General features: G+C 43.1%; 1 protein-coding gene across 3 annotated transcripts in view; it reads right to left on the reverse strand.

Annotated features, from left to right (window-relative positions):
• Dym (dymeclin) overlaps window positions 1–17684 on the reverse strand; it is a 288571-nt gene that overhangs the window by 57507 nt on the left and 213380 nt on the right. For all 3 annotated transcript variants that reach the window (XM_085676420.2, XM_048419152.3, XM_048419153.3), the window contains exon 15: window positions 10164–10346. In XM_085676420.2, the coding sequence (XP_085532546.1) occupies window positions 10164–10346 (183 nt within the window). The remainder of the gene's footprint in view (window positions 1–10163; window positions 10347–17684) is intronic.

Genomic DNA, 17684 nt, shown 5'->3' on the forward strand with positions numbered 1-17684 from the left:
TTGAGAGAACAGTAGGGGAGTAGACCTATTCCTTCTTGGGATCAAAGTATCCTGGCTGTACTATGATCTCAGCTCACTGATGGACAAAACAAAAAACCAAAACCAAACAAACAACCCTCAAATCACAACAACAACAAACCCAAACAACAATAAGAATACCCCTATGCTTTTATAGTTTATTTTTTACTTTGTTGAGTAGAAATTCTTTCAATGTCCTAGGCAGAAAACCCCTATCAGAAAATTCATATTTTAGTAGTAAATTCACTGAGGTATATATAGTTTATCATGCAATAGACGACTCCACTCATTTTAATCGAACAGTTGAATGAGTTGACAAATGAGTATCTAGCACCTGGCCTTGCCCATCTTCTCAACATGCCTACCTCTGTTTTCCCCAGATGGTCCTCCCTCACCTCCTGTTTTTCCCAGATGGTCCTCCCTCACCTCATCTTACCCTCTGTTCTCAGGCTCGGACACTCCGCAACCAGAGAGCAACGGGGCTCTATCAAGCGTCTCTTTCAAGCCTTGTTTCAGTGCATTCCGGGGAGGCTTCCTAATCACTCTCCAGAGATCTGCAGCTTCCCACTTCATTCCATGTGTTCTCCTTTCCCTTTCCTCCTCCTCTTCCCGCTGTAAGCCATGGGACAGATACTGACACTATTTACTGTGATATCAAAGACTGAAGAGAAGCAAGCCCTGCGTTCACTTTTTGGACAAAGTAACAGTTTATGATTTAATCAGTTGATGTATAGGGAGTGATATTTTGTTTGTGTTTTTAACAAAGCTTGCCTGAAAATCAGAGTGCAGAGCTAAGCCATTCGAGGCCAGGGAGTTGTGGTGGGTAAACACCTTTAATCCCAGGACTTGGGAGACAGAGGCAGATGGATCTCTGTTAGTTCAAGGCCACCCTAGGCTACACAAAATTGATCCAGTCTATAAGGGAAATGGAGCTCACACAAAGTTGATTCCAGCACTTGGGATCCCACGTTTTTTAATCCCAGCACTAGGGAGGTGGAGACTGGAGTGATATGGCTGGGCAGAGAGAGGAATATAAGGTGGGAGGGACAGGAGCTCATTGTAGTCTGGAGATGCAGTCTGAAGCAGTCAGTCAAAGGACACAGATTAAGGAAGCAGTCTGAGGACAGGATCGCCCTTTTGGTCTGAGGATTCCATAGAGGTAAAAGGTCTCTCTAGTGACTGGCTGCATTGCTTCTCTGAGCTCTCAACTTTCACCCCCTAATACCTGACTTTGGGTTTTTATTAAGAACAATTAGAATTTCTGCTTACAAATATGGGTGGGATTGTCAAAGCAACAACTGAATGCGCTGGTCTGAAGTGCAGCAAGGATGGTCAGGGCCGGAAACACAATGTGAATAGTAAAGTGTGTGTCATCCAGAGGTTAGCGTGTTCTCTCAGTCATTTCCTGCCTCAGCTACCTAGGAAGTCACTCATGCTTCCTATGTGGTCCTAATTACTTTATTCTGCTCCTTAATTCAGGTGGATGACACTGTCTTCTGTTCTGGACAGAAAGAATATGTACAGTGAGTGATGCAAATCTGGGTACCTGAAAACATGTCAACTCATTTGTAGACATTAAAGGTGCTGGAGGATTAGTCATCCTATCTAATTTGGTGTCACTGAACCTTAAAGAAAAACACCAACTCTCAACTCCATCAGCTAGAGTCCTCATTCCCTCCACCAACAGTTTTCAACAACCAAGGTCTGCTGAAGCCCCAATTTCAAGGTAAAGTACAAAAGAGCAAAGAGGAAAGATGTTACTGATACATCCTTGTTGCAGAGATATTGTTACTATATATCAAAATGTAAAGAACTCTCAATGTGCAGGGTTCTATTTTGGATTAAAGTATCTAGCAAAAAGTTGGTGGACTGTTGGAACCTTTATTCATTTTGAGTCTTAGGTTCTTCTAAGTGAATGTTGAAGATGAGGGATTTAGGATGAGAAGAGCTGGATTCAAATGCCCGAGTGACTCACTAGCTAAGTGATTCCCTGCCAACCACTCCCCCTTTCTCTAAGGACTGTCTCCCTCCTGGGGCAGATGAGCAGTCAGCAAGGGCTGCACTGGAACATCATTAACAATGACAGGCATATTCAGGGCATGTTCAGAGTGATCTAGCTATTAATTTGATTTTGTAAACTGAAAAGTAGTATACTGCCAAATCTAGACACTGCACGCTTGCTGAATATAGGTTAAACGCCATGGCTTATTCCGACAATGCTGGGTAAGGAGGCACTGGCTATAAGGCCAGCTGCACAGCTGCTTTACTTCCATGCATGTGTTCTGCAGTAAGGCCTCACTTGCTCCCCTTCCCTCTGCTCTCATCCTTTCTGAAACACACTGAGCTAGAAATGGTGATAGTTGAAAACTGTACATTGTTTATGCATATCCTTACAAAAGATAAGACCCCCCCCAGGACCTTTTCTTCTTCCTTTTTGTCAAGTAGCCCAGGTTGGCCCAGGACTTGTGATCCTCTATCTCGGGCTCCTAAATGCTGGGATCACAGGCATGAGCCACCAAGTCCAGCTCTCAGAGACATCTTAGTGCCCATCAATAGCCTGGTTACCGACAGTAACCATTTTCACCACTACTATCATACAGACTGCAGACTGACTGGACTCTGTAGGGTGTGATCTTGAAGGAGAGAAAACTAGGAAGAGCTTCCTGCTTGAGTGTATTGTTAGATCAGATGGTTTTAGGGAGTAAGGAGGCAAATAAAGAGAAACTGAAGACTTTACTGACTGGGTCAGGAAGGAGGCATGGTGAGCAGGCATGGGCCTTATTATTAGTCCATCTGACCTTGACTTCTGGCTCTATCATTTCTGAATCGGAGGGCTGTGAGCAATCTGAATTTTCCAAACCTGTTTCATTATCCATAAATTGAAGATTAAACTGAATACACCTCAGAGGTTTATTTTATAAAGAAGATTAAGATAAGACATATAAATGCTAAGCAAGCAAGCAATAAAAGCAAAAATGAAGAAGAAAGAGAAAAGAAACAAGTGGCTTAAATGCAAATTTAAAACTAAACCATCCAAAAGATGTGCTAGTTCACAAAGACCTACCATCATCACAACTGTGACCACAGGGTTCCTGGCTCTGGGCTAGCAGGTTGTTAGAAACACAAAGAAAACCTTAGCTACAAAAATGAAGAGAACCGGGAATTAAACAGCATTCCCACCCCACACCCCCAAGAGATTGCAGGTATATATAATCACCCATCTACTGCACATATTGAAGAGGCCACCCAAAAAGGAAGAAAGGGATGGAGGAAGTGAAAATGAAGGTGAGGGAAGAAGGTACGTGTACTGGCTAATTTGACGTCAACTTGGCACAAGCTAGAGTTATCTTAAAGGAGAGAATCTTAATTGAGAAAATAATTCCATAAGATTTTCAGCTGTAAGAAAATTTCTTAATTAGTGATTGATAGGGGAGGGCCCAGCCCACGGTGGGTGATCATCCCTGAGCTGGTGGTCCTGAGTTCTAAAAGAAAGCAGGTTGAGCAAACCATAGGGAGTCAGCCAGTAAGCAGCACCCTTCATGGTCTCTACATCTGTTCCCTGCTTGTGCTCCTGCCCTCATTGTTTTTGATAATGAACTGTTATATGAACTGTTAGTGAAATAAACCCTTTCCTCTCAAGTTGCTTTGGTCATGGTGTTTCATCGTAGCAGCAATAACTCTGACTGGGGCACTCTGGGAAAGGAAACTGGAGGAAAGCAAAAGCTAGGCCAGGAAGAGGACAGTCAGTCGGGCAGACACAGCAAATGGGATGTCACAGGATAGAGACATGGAGGCTGAAAAGGATTATCATTATTAAACATTTTTATAATGCAAAGATCTGAATAAACTTGGAAAACAAAGACTATCCTTAACCTTGGAGCTTCACACATAAACAAATGGAAGAAAAGACTATTCCACCACTGAAATATCCATTCTTGGGTGACACTTGTAGGCATAATCATTCAGCAAAGTGTCCCAAGCAGGATAAAAGGGCAGAAATCACGGCATACCATCAGTACAGCCACAGAGGAGTCTCCTGGGAACCTCTCTGTACCCAGGCAGGCCTTGAACTTGCCATCTTACTGCCTAAGCCTCTTGAGGAGCTGTGACAGACTTGTGCCACCAGGTCCAGTTGAAAACCCTTACAGTAATTTCACAGACTCTGTCCCCTCAGTATTATCTCAGATACAAGAGAATCTGACTACTGGGGGTAGATACAGCAGCCATCTCAGCTTAGGAAACTTGTGCCCAAGAGAAACCCACCCACACTGTGACAGCTTAAGCTTCTGGGTTCCTATAATGGACATACTTGGTCATAAAATCTATAAAGGACATACTAGGTCATGAGATCTCTTACTGTTCAAAGCCCCAAACGATTGCTTCTCACTAGGTATTTATAGTTCTTCCCAATGTAGACTCAGCTTGCCAATCAAATGTTATTTTATCATAGCTTTGTATCGTAGCAGGGTTGCTTGGCGACACAGCTGACATTCCACCTTCGTTAGCTTTCCAGGGAGCTGAGCTAGAAGCACAATTTCTAATGCATATTGAGAAAAAATTTTGTTTTCCCTTTAACTCATGAGCACCATGATTTTTAAATATAAGTGAAATATAAGTGCTTCACTTCCAAACACAAACAGAAATGAATTTGTCAAATGAGCTCTGCTCTACAAAGCTGCATTCTCCCATCCTTGGTGTTTGTGTTCTTCTCTTATTCCAAAGCATACAATTAACATAAAACCTGAAACTGTAAACCCCAGTCTGTAGTTTTCACCTATTTTATTACAGAAGGCAGGACAACTTGTGACGGGTATCCCTCAGATAATAATTTGCTTCATAGTTTTATTAATACTAATATCCCTAAATTTAAAAAGAGTTTATGGGGATGAGATGTGGCTCAGTGGTTATGGCAGCTCCCAAACAACTGTTAACTCCAATCCCAGGGGATGCTCATTTGGCCACCTTGGGCATTGCATGCATGTGGTACACATACATACATGTAGGCAAAACAGCCATATACATTAAAAAAAACAGAGTAAGGGTTTATGAAAATTAAATGTGGTATTAAGAAGGAGGATTTGGAACCAGAGAACTATTTTCATGCTCCTAACCAAGGAGATCAAACCCAAGATTTCCTGTGCATTAAGGAAACCCTACCTAGCTGGGGCCATGGTGGCACACGCCTTTAAGCCCAACACTCGGGAGGCAGAGGCAGGTGAATCCCTGTGAGTTAAAGGCCAGCCTGGTCTACAAGAGCTAATTCCAGGACAGTTAGGATTGTTACACAGGGAAACCCTGTCTCGGAAAACCAAAAATAAATAAATAAATAAATAAAAATAAAAAAATAAAAATAAAAAGACACCCTACCTTCCTCTGGGCTGTCCCTCTGCTCTCTAGAGAAGAAATATTGACATGCAACTTGAGGGTTTTGGATATGCACATACCAGTAAGTCTACGTGGAACACTAGTTCACAATGTCAGGGACTTAAAGAATGGCCTAGAATGTCAAGTCTCAGTTGAAGAAATAACACTCATGCTGGGTTTTTGCACCATGGCTGCAGTGGTGCTGACTAGAAAACGCCTGATGTTGGTGTACACTCCTGTGATGACCAAGTTTTGGAAGAGGAGGAGATGCAGCCCATATTTTGCTCTAGTTGCAACACTGAGGGACACAGGAAAATACTAATTAAACCCCTAGCATTGAGTTGTTATTTTTTTCTCTTCACTTATCCATCTCCAGGGTCTCCTAATGTTTCTGAGGCTAGCCTTGAATTCAAGACACTTCTGCTTCAGCCTGCTGACTGCTGGGATCAGCGGTTTGCTACAGAAGTCTCCACTGGGACTCCACTCAGTGTACTCTGAGAATTCCAGAGCATCCAGCAGCAGTTATGTCCTGTGGAGTGAGACACCGGACTGGGGGGAGTTAAGGCTGACTTTGGTTCAGAGCTCACCAATCTCCACCAGACTGGGCGGGGTGGGGGAGGACAGGAACACAGCCTACTTTGGTAACATGCCTTAAGGGGATGACCAGGAACTATGCACATACTCAGGTATCACAAAGCAAGAGGCCCTTAGAAGCCATTCCCTACTCCTACCCCAACTTGGAGCACCCTTCTAACTCGGTCTTTGAAACCTTGCAGGCAGCTTGTAGAGCCCTGGTAGGTGCCTGACGGTTCTCACCTGAGAACAGTTAGCCTGGGAAAGGAGGTCTGATGACGTGAGCAGGCTCCCAAGAACAAGACTCTCATAGAGAAATAACTCCCCCTAGATCTGACCAATGAACATCGATCTTTAGTCTAAAGGTGACTGATGACAACTAAGTACAGAAAATCAAGACATTTCACAAGCAAAGGATGGAGAGGTCAGAAATCCTAGGGAGGAATGGAGGAACCAGACATCTTCAGGGCTGCAGAGACGATGGCTCGGTAGGCGAGAGTGTGAGTTGGATTCTCAGAAGACAAATGGAGCTGGGCATGGCGGTGGACATCTGTAATTCCAGCACGCTCGCCCGTGGTGAGACGACAGGCAGTCAGGTAGCCTGCGACACACGGATGTGAAAAAGAGACCCTGTCTCACATAAGGCAGAATCAATACCTGAGATGCTGACTATGGCACAGACATGCCTGCTCTCATGTACACAAACATACACACATGCACACAAACATACACATACAAAAGATAAAAATGTTTCCACACATCAGAAATTATTTTAAAAACTGCATTTTAAAATATCTAGAAAACTATGAGCGGTTCCAACATAAAGAAAGGATACATGCTGGAGACTATCTGACCACTATACACACACACCCCCCATTTTCATGTGTATACGCTTGTGTCTGCATGAGTGTGAGTGCACAAGTGCACACACGCATGTGAGAGCCTGAGGATTTTATGGGGAATCATCCTTGACTGCTGCCTTAGTTACTTTTCTTAGTTACTAAGTTAAGACGCCATGGTCAGGCCAGTTTATAAAAGGAAGTATTTAATTTGGACCTCATAGTTTCAGAGGGTTAGAGTCTCTGACCGTCACAGCAGGGACTATGGGAACAGGCAGGGAGGCAAGCCTCTGGAGCTCATATCATGGGTTTACATCTTGAGACACAACCACAAGGCACAGAGGGAGGAGGGGAAACCATCCTTGGGAATGGTGCTGGTCTTTAACCCTCAAACCCTGCCCCCAGTGACATACTTCAGCAAGGCTGCACCTCCTAGTACTTCCAAAACAACTCTACCAATTGGGGACTAAGTATTCAAATATATGACCCTATGAAGGCCATTCTCATTCAGACATTTGTGCTTATTCACTGAGGCATGGCATGCCCACCCGGCGTGTACATGGGTTTTAGGGATCCAAACTCCAATTGTCACTCTTGCCTGACACATGCTTCAGCCAGTACGCCACATCCTCAGCTCACATATACTGAAATACCAAACTCTATTCTATAAGTACATCATTTGTCAATTAAAAAGTGGTCTTTGTAGTGATATTTTGTTTATGTTTTAACAAATAAAGCTTGTCTGAAGAACAGAGTGCAGAGCTAAGCCACTCGAGGCCAGGGAGTAGTGGTATACACCTTAAATCCCAGGACTCAAGAGACAGATGAATCTCTGTTAGTTCAAGGCCACCCTGGGGCTACACAAGATTGATCTAATCTATAAGAAAAAGAGAGCTCACACAAAGGTAATCCCAGCCCTTGGGATCATACACCTTTAATCCCAGCACTAGAGAGGTGGAGACAGGAATGATACGGCTGGGCGGAGGAGGAATATAGGTGAAAGGAGACAGGAACTCAGCTGCAGTCTGAGGCTTGGTGGAGACAGAGTCTGGAGATGCAGTCTGAGGACAGGGTTACCCCTTTGGTCTGAACACTGGTAGAGGTAAAAGAACTTTCTAGTGGCTGGCACTCTGCTTCTCTGATCTTTAGCATTAATGCCTATATCTGACTCAGGGTTTTTATTACTAATACCAATTAGAATTCATGCTACAGATCTCCTATCACCTTTCCCCCAGAAACCTGCTGTAGTTTATACGCTCTACCAACAGCAAGTGGATGGCACAGGAAGCTGCTACATCAAGGAAGAGCAGAGAAGGGATTCCCAGCTGCTCAGAAACAGCAGCTCACACTGGCAGCGGGAGCCTGAGGGAGGAGAGCAGAATGCTGCCTGCTTCATCATTTTGAGAAGAGTTTCTGGTTCTGTCAGGAAGTCTCGAGCTCTGTTAGTGACCACACATTTGCAATATGTCACCAAGAAAGACCTCAAATCTTCAGCATAATTGTAGCATGAACAAGGAATAACTCACTGAGATCTGTCTGCCTCCCCAGTGTTGAGATTAAAGGCGTGCACCATCACACCCAGTCTGGCAAAAGATTTAAGTGGAGCTTCACAAAACAGGAAATCCGAATGCTGTATGTACGTGAAACTTGCCTATGCTCACTAGCAATCAAGGAATTTCAGGGTAAAATTATAATGAGCTGCTGTCAGAACTGGATGCCTGGCTTGAATGGTGGTGCCCCGTGGGAACCTCTGTGGCAGCTCCGCGCGTGTCAGCTGCGGGTGCTCGTCTGGGAGGTGTAAACCTCAGTCCTTCCTTCACTCCGTTTCCTATTTACCATGAAGCAGTCCCCTCTTCCACATGTTTCTGCTGGTATGGTGTCAACAAAGGCGAGGACTAAGGTCTGAGACCTCAAAAACTTTGACTTTTAGGTTGCTCCCTCAGGCATGTCAGTCACGGTGACAAAATGCTAACTAATAAAGACAGACACCTAAGAGGAAGATAGGGATGTGTGTACTCTTGGTGAAATTATAGATCCATGCTTAAAGGACAATTTAGCTATCAAGTGTCTTCTTAAATGTAACCCGCACAAGAATACTCTGTGATTCTTGCTACTTAAAAAAATATTTATGGATCCCAAAGAATCAGAAATCACTGATATAGCAATAAAAAAAAAAAAGCAAATCTGGTTTCGGAGAGGACAGGAAGTAGTCAAACATATAAAAATGTTTAAGCACACTAGAGAAGCTAATTTGTGATGAGGCTGGGTGGTGGTGGTGCACACACCTTTAATCCTGGCACTTGGGAGGCAGAGGCCAGGCCAGCCTGGTCTATGAAGCAAGTTCCAGGACAGCCAGGGTTACACAGAGAAACCCAATCTCGAAAACCAAAAAAAAAAAAAAAAAAAAAAAAAAAAAACACAAAAACAAACAAAACAAAACAAAACAAAAAGTAACACCAATTTTTGCTATAAAAATGACAAATATTAATAATTTTGACACTCAAAGCTACAAAAACAAGAGCGTGCCATGGGTTACCTGTGGAAACCCATATTACACAGATGTACAAATTGTATCATATTCCTGAGAAGCATTTTGGCAGCCTGTAGCAGCCTGTACTTAATCTTGAAAATATATAGATATCCTTTAATGGTAAGAACCAGCAAAATTTCAGTTCTAAAACTACACCCAAAAGTAAGCCAGGCACAATGGCATACATCTGTCATCCCGGAACCTAAGAGGTGGATGGAGAAATAGCAAGTTTCAACAATGCAGGGAGTTTGAGCCATCCTGTCTCAAAAACCAGACAGACAAAAAGAGACTATGGTTGTAATTTTAAATGTGAGATTATTTACAAGTTGCTCATTAGTTACAAATTGATAAGGAACACTGGAAATGATAAAAATGAACAAAAATGTAATAATGGTTAAATAAATTTTAGGACATCTACAGAACAGCCCAGATAGATATTGAATTTGGAGATATTAAAAGGATTGATAATATTATAGAAAATGCTAATGAGATAAATGTTCAGCAAAACAGAATACAGTACTGCATTAAAGAAATCATGGAGCAGAGCATGCGGACAAATGGACTACAATGGTTAGTGCAAAGTTTGTGTAAACACAGTCCATGCAAAGGGATTCACTGTTGGTAGGTCATTCTTACTACAGTGCTAAACTGAATTTTTTCACCTTTACTACTTAAAAAAGAATCTGGATGAGTGTGGTGCCCATGCCTATAAATCCCAATGCTTCGGATGGGGGAAAGACTAGGAGTGTGAGGACAACTTGGGCTACTCAGTGGATTTTATGTCAAAATAAATAAATAAACAAACAAATAAATAAATAAATGCCACCATGTGCACTTACCAGGTCAATATTTTGCATTATATCTTGAAATGAAGGATGGGTTCGGAATTGCTCAAAGAGGTCCCGTTTGTAGAGCAAGGCATACACCAGGTTTGGGTTGTGGTGGAGTGAATTCGTCAGGCAGGAGTTGATGATCTCCAGCATCATTCGGATCACTTCTTCAATGACATTGAGGTCCTGTGCCTTATGAAGAAAGGAAACCCCAACAGGGAGTCAGTGTTTGTTCCCCACCACAAAGACACCAGAATACAAATGACCACTGACAATTTTAACAGCACTGGAAAGAGTATGAAAGAATGTCCTTCAAGATTTTGTCAAGGATTTTAAAGAATTTTAGGTTCATCAGTTACTAAAGGATGGGAGATAAAATTAACTCAATATGGGGTAATTGAAATTTCATATAATAAATTAAATACTAGCCAATCCAGAGAGAAAACTGAAGTCTACTTAGCTCCCACTCTGAGAACCTTATTTGTATCCTCTGCCTAAATCATTAGATTAACATGTGTAGCACACTATACAGATTTGTCACTTGAATTGGTTTAATAAAACACTGATTGGCCAGTAGCTAGGCAAAAAGTATAGGCGTGGTGACCAAACTAAGGATTCTAGGAAGAGGAAGGGAAAAGTCAGAGGAGTTGCCAGCTAGATGCAGAAAATGAATGTGCCATGCTAATAGAGGTACCGCCACGTGGCAGAGCATAAATAAGAAAGATGGGTCAACTTAAAATCTAAGAGCTAGTTAGTAATAAGCCTGCGCTACTGGCTGAGCATTTTGTAATTAATGTAAGTTCTGTGTGTTTATTTGGGATTGGGAGGTTGGAATAAAAGAAAAATTCTGCCTCTGATTACATATGGTTACAAACAGTGCCCAATGTGGTGCAAGAATTTCCACATAACACCGCCCCCCAAAAAAGAGGATCTTAACATGGCTTCTTGGTAGCTGCATTTTCTTGGGTGGGCTATCTATTACAGTTTTGGCTGGCATAGGACTTGCAACGTAGCTCAGATTATCTTGGAACTTACAGAGATCCACTTGCCTGCAAGTGCTCTGATTTAATGAATGTATCACCACGCCTGGCTCCCTGGTAAGTTCTAATGCTATTCTTTAATATGTTATAGTTTAGCTGCATATATATAAAATGACAAGAAAATATAGTTTCTATCATTATTTAGATTAACTGGAAATAAGGTTGGGGAAATAGAGTGAAGATATTTTACAAGATGTCAAATTTTGCTGGATTGTAAAGCAGCTTTGGTATTTTCATGTTGTGAGGTGATCAGAACAGAAAAATAAGAAATTATATATAATTTAGAAGTTCAAGTTTAAATTAGAATGGGTCACTGACTATAAGAGCTTTCTATCAATATCTCTTTTAACATACAACATTGTAAATAATTTACATTACTAAAATTTCAATATAAAGTTGACTCTAAATCACAGCACATGAGATAAGGTCAATTTCTTCTTGATCACAGCCTGGGTACCACTCTAAATATTTAACTAGTATGCACCATCCGTCCTATTGGATGCAGGCTGCACAGAGCAGGCGGCCCTTAGGCTGCACCAGCTGGATGCCAATTATAGCTATTCCCATAAGGGCTCTTAAAGGCACTAATTCCTGAGAAATAAATGAGGGTGACTTGAAGGAGGTATCTACATTGATTGGTTTTAATTATGTCCCTAAATTTGTACCAAGAACTGCTATAGACATCATTTTATTTAAACTAGTAATTCCTTAGCTCAGTCATGAGTTAGGAAGTCTGGACTACGATCCTAAAATGTGCTCTGGAGTTGCTGGGCAGTAAGGCTGGTGGCTACTGCAGTGCTAGACTCCTCGCCCTCTTATGTCCATCCCAGTGGTCAACTGGTCTGTTCTTGAATACACAGCACACAGCTCTGGCAACCAGTCCATTTTCATGGTAAGTGGCAGAGTTCTTTGCTAACCACTTTAATTATCCTTTAAGAAAGAGCCAGGGTTCCTACTGTGTTGTTTCCTAGAAACGAAACCACTCTGTGGGTCTGTGCTTCCCACTGGAAGATCAACTGCAGCTTCCAGGCACCAAGCAAATCATGAGATAATCAGGGTAAATTACGTGCCAGGGGAATTCAGATTTGCTAAAAACAACAGTATCAAACTTTTGGTTAATTCTACTTTCCAAGAAATGCCATCCCAATAAACACAATATGCAATTTAATTTGAATCTTCAAGTTGCCACTTTGACTGGATTCTGAGGCAGGTACCCATAGCACATGACATGAAATCAATAAGGTTCTTTTTGTTTCATTTTAAAAACCATTACTAGGCAATAATCCCTACTTGTAAATGGATGAAAAATTAGCATGAAATTAATTGGAGTGTTTCTTTTTAAAGACAGTACTACTTAATCCCAGGACTTACTTTAGACAGATCTAAAAGGTCATTTAATCATGTTATTCCACACTACTTGGTTTTTAAAAAATGGTGCTGGGAATTGAGCTCCAGGCCTTGACCATGCTAAGCATGAGCTGCCACTGAACTAAGCCCTCAGCCTCCTCTAGATATTGTTTTGCATGAAGCTCCCATTCAGTTGCATTTGTAAAGCCCTGAAAATGTGTGATGTGAGGTTGAGTAGGAATTCTAAGAGATGCAGGACCTTCTTTCCAAAGTAGGAACTTGTAGACTTTGAAGTCCTTAAAAACAAAAGGAATCATTTTTACATTATATATTACTACCAAATGAGAAGAACAAAAGGCAAAGAAGTTTTTTCCAAGACAGGGTTTCTCTGTGTTGTCCTGGCTGTCCTGGAACTAACCCTCTCTGCAAACCAAACAAGCCTCAAACTCAAGAGAGTGTTGGGGTTTAGATGTAGGTTACCATGCCAGCTTGACTGCCAGTCCCACAACCAACTCGAATTTTGTTTCTGGCAAAGTTGATTTTGAGAGAATAGGGGGAACATGGTTATTTAAATAAAAAAGTATTTTTATAAAGCTTATTTTATTCCACAGTGTAAATCAGTTTTCTGTATACTATCCCCCAAAGGACCAGTTAAAATTTAATGCAAGTACAGGGCTCTAGAGATGGCTAGGTGGTTAAAACGCTGCTTTCAAAGAGGACCTGGGTTCAGTTCTGAGGATCCCAGGGCGGCTCACAGTCAGTTCTAGGGATCCGATGCCCTCTTCTGACTTGTTGGCACCAGACATGGATTCAGGTAAACGCTCATACACATTAAAAAAATATTAAAATAAAGTAAATTTTGTCTCATTTAGGACTAATGAACCATATCTGGGTAAGCTTGTATACGCTTTTAGTCCCAGAACTCGGAGACCGAGGCAGGTGGATCCCTTTGAGGCCAGCCAAGTTCCAGACCCTACCTCAGAAACACAAAAATAAAATGAAATAATACTCAGGGCAGAGGTAGGAAGATCTCATAATCTAGGATAGTCTGAGCTACAGGGGAAATCCCTACTTCAAAATCAGAAGTCCATGCCATGGTTCATGAATAGAGCAACCAAGTTTTCGGAGGCAATAAAAATGGGAGCCTTCTCGATGCACAATCTGTTCTTTTTAGCTAAATGCAGCTTACATGGCAAGAACGGAGCCCAGACCAAGTCAGCAAGCCAAGGTGTGTGTGTGTGTGACCCTGAACAATCCCACCCAGTCTTAGGCATTTCTGACTGAAAGCCCAACAACTCTATGTTAAATAGTAACTCAATACTGATGGATAAGTCGGCAGTTGTGGGAATATCTTACCCAGTTAACAACAGTCAGAGTTGCTTCTCATTTTATAAACTTCCTTTTCCTTTTAAGAGGGAATTTATACAGTTTCAAATCATTTATTTTTAGTTTCCTTAAGAGACACATATGTATCTTGTTTGTATTAGTTTTGGGGGAATTCCAAGAAAGCTGCCTAAATTTCTTGCATTTTCAGCAGAAAATAAAACCTTCAACAAAATTAATGGGACTCTGCCAAAGGTGGGGCGGGGAGGAAATGCACAGGCACGGCTCCCTGGCCTTCAAAGGCCATCTTTCGGTGATAGACTCTTGTTATCTTTATGTTGTTAATTCACTGGCACACACTGAAAAGCTTTTTGACCATGTCATTTCTAGCCAGACCTGGATCTGTCCCAAAACATCCAGCTTGTGATAGAAAGAACTGGCTTTATATTACACACAAATCATAGCCCAAGGATAAACCAAGGGACCAAAGGAGACAATAGGTAACTTTAATAAAGTAGAGAAGCAGGTGGTGTGGAAACAGAGTTCTGGCTGCTGCTCTCGTGTGGGAATGTAGAACCCTGGGGTCTTCCTCACCTTTCCTTGGACACATTCTGAATGTGGCCCACGGGCCTCAGCTAGAGCCCTGGGAGCAGTCATCTACATCATACTAGCGTGCTGGCACTGGTGGCACCGTGGCAAGGTAACTGTGGCCACTAGGGGACATTGGCTAACTTCACATAGCTTTCCATAACAAGAAAATGGTCAGACAATTCTTAAAAAAGGAATGTTTCGATCAAGGCCCAGCTGTCTGCCGACGACTGCTGCAGCGTGAGCTGGAGAGGGGGCTGTTACTGGGCCAGAGCACAGCCCAGAGTGGCTTTGCCCTGCCCGTCAGGCTCCAGTGGCTCTGAGTGCTATTTGGAGCAGAGCTGGCCACCTTCCCCGGCTTCTGCCAGCAGCTGAGACTGCACATGCGCCAGAGCCTGACAACTGAAATGGTCACCTTCAGAATCAGCACACATTTTCATTCTTCTTAAGAAACACCCTTTCACGTCCTGTAATAAGTAAGATTTTGAATAAATCCCAGTAAAACAACACCCTGAGAAGATGCGCCTTGTCCTCAGACAAATGCACAGAGAACCCAACCCTTCCATCTGTTCTTTCTGCAGGCTTACTCTCACTAGTGCAGTAAGGCGTGCTGAGTCAGTTAACTTAGTTATTTGTTATAAAACAACTAACTAAAATATAAAATAACTAACAAAAGTTAGTTATAAAATAACTAACAAAAGTTAGTTATAAAATAACTAACAAAAGTTAGTTGTAAAACAAGTGCTTTATGTGAGTCTTAAAAATCTCTTCTCGCTCAAGTCTCAGCCTCTGTAAAAATGCAAACATTACTCAACCCAGAAAGCAAATTTTCTTAGAGTCACCAAAAATATGATCAGCATAAAAAAATTCCTCAGAGGGACCCCAAACCAACCCAATTAAAAATTTGCTTTAGATTCTTCCACTGTGTTGAATGTGGCCACCACTGGCTTCAAGGCAGAACACCCGTGGCCAACGAGAGGAAACGTGTACAAGTCTGAGTGCCAGGACTATGCCAGGACTAAGCTGCCATGCTGAGGATGATAGCACATGGAGCAATTGGGCAGCACGCGGCAGCTTAGACTGGCTTCGAGTTCCTGGCTTGCATGGACTTAGGCAAGTCACTCTGTTGGGTTTCAGTTCCTTCTAATGGGCTCTATGAGGTGAAGGGGGTGTGTGGAAGAGGACACACCAGAGACATAGACTTGGGTTCCTGCTTAGGAAGTGGGGCATGGAAAAATGCCTCTCTTACTCTATCATCAGAAAAGTCAGAAAGTTTGCATACTCTGAAGTCTTCTTACACCCAACAGGGATGACTTTGTAAGTCAACCAGATAAAATGATCCATATGGAGAGCTTCGCCACAGGAGCAAGGCAGCCTAGAACATCCTCACCCGGGCTGGTGGAGAATGTGATCTCCACAGATCCACAGGAATTCAGCCGGGCTACATATGGCAGCTAGGGTGAGCTGGAAGGTCAGGACCCCAAATACAGTGGAGGTGGTGCCCATCCTCTTGTGCTATGCAAAAGCTGGGCAGCAAATCCTCCAAACCAAGGGTACATAGGCAAACTTCCATTGCTTCCAGCGAGAAGCAGGAACCCACCCACTCAGCCCCAAATCTGAGGGGGGCACTTTCTCTTATCACCAGGACATGAGCCAACATCCATTTATGCTGGTAGAGGAACAGAAGCTAACAAAACCAAAGATCACCCTCAGCACTGGGTTCAATACCCTATATTCCTACGGGAGGGGCGGTGGTGGAGAGAAAGGGAACAGACAGACCTGTTACCATTGGGGAAGGGAAAGAAAACAGCACTTCTAAGACCCAGGCATAGGGAGGGACTCAACAACACCTGAGGCTAGGCTATTAGAGGCATCCTTCTTCCAAGCCCACTGCAGAGACAGTTGAAAGAAGAAGGTAATAAAGGGACACTGAAAAAATGCTGACACCCCAGTCTCCCCCTTTTCAAGCATAAAGAAACTGTTGGGAGAATCTGCAGCTGGTGGCACACTGCAGATACAAATCCCAGTGTCGGTTCACAAGTCCTTAATGGGCCCAAATCGCAGAGGAGGTGTACCCGCTTATAAGCATAAATACCTGCAAGTTTCAATTTCTATGTCTTGGTTAAATGGCCAGCATCCAAACAAGTTAGAGACGCATGGCATCTATCATATAGCGTGCAAGTACAATGAAGAATACAGCTGTGGGCAGATGGGATGCTGGAGACGGACTGCTAATCCAGACAGAGCCTCACACTCGCTGCCACTTCGAGAAGAGATGCTGATAGGGTGGCATCTCAGGGTGCTGTGGAGACCCTTGAGGTGGGATTGGCCAGGGTTGGGGATACAGCAGAATGAACGCAAGGCTAGAGCTAGGCCAGCAAACTCTTTGAATCCCTTGTTTAAGTAGCCATCTGTTCTTAGTAAAACATGGGACCTCTGAGCCTCAGCTGTTACATCTGAAAAATGAGAGTACTACTTGTTTTATAGAAGGTGAAGATTGAATGGTATCTTTGAAACATTTGTAGTTTTTCCTAGCAGATAAAAAGGGCTCATTAAAGTAGCTATTACAATGAATGAATATATTTTATGAATAGGCTGAGACCTGCATGAGCTGTAGGAGACAGGTGAGGAGGAGGGAAGGACACGCACAGGAGACTTGGCAGTGAAGGGGAACACAACACAACATGGCTGAAAAATTCAGTTTGGCTTGGACTGCAAGTGCAAGAGTCTGGGAGAGAGAAAAGTGGAGCACTCAGGTCACAGGTCACAAGGGCTGGGCTCAGGGCCTCAGGACCTTCCAGCTATGACAGCCCCAGGTTATTCACACCCACTCTGGTGGGGTGAAAAGCACTGGGGAACCGTAGTAGTCACAGGAGAGCAGCCCAGGGAGGCCAGGCAGGGCACCGACAGGCACTGACATGGGGGTCCAGGGTGCTGCGCTCCAGCACAGCCAGTGTGAAGAACACGACATGAGAGGCGACGGCAAGGGCTTGCTCTGTGGCTGACGCTGTGGAGGACATTTCTATCACAGCAGCAGGCTGGGCAAAGCCACTCCAGGGCTAACAAATGGCGCACAGACAGGTAGCAGAGAAAGGCAGGCAAGGACCCAGGAAGACTTAATACATCAGCAAAGTTAGCAAACTCTAAGACTCAGTTTCCTGCCAAGAAAAGAAACCAGCCTGAGAAGCAATCAAGCAGAAAAACAAAAACAACACCACAGACCATAAAAAAT

The sequence above is a fragment of the Myodes glareolus genome, chromosome 13 (genome assembly GCF_982192425.1).
Source record: "Myodes glareolus chromosome 13, mMyoGla1.1, whole genome shotgun sequence".
In the NCBI taxonomy this organism is placed as follows: domain Eukaryota; kingdom Metazoa; phylum Chordata; class Mammalia; order Rodentia; family Cricetidae; genus Myodes; species Myodes glareolus.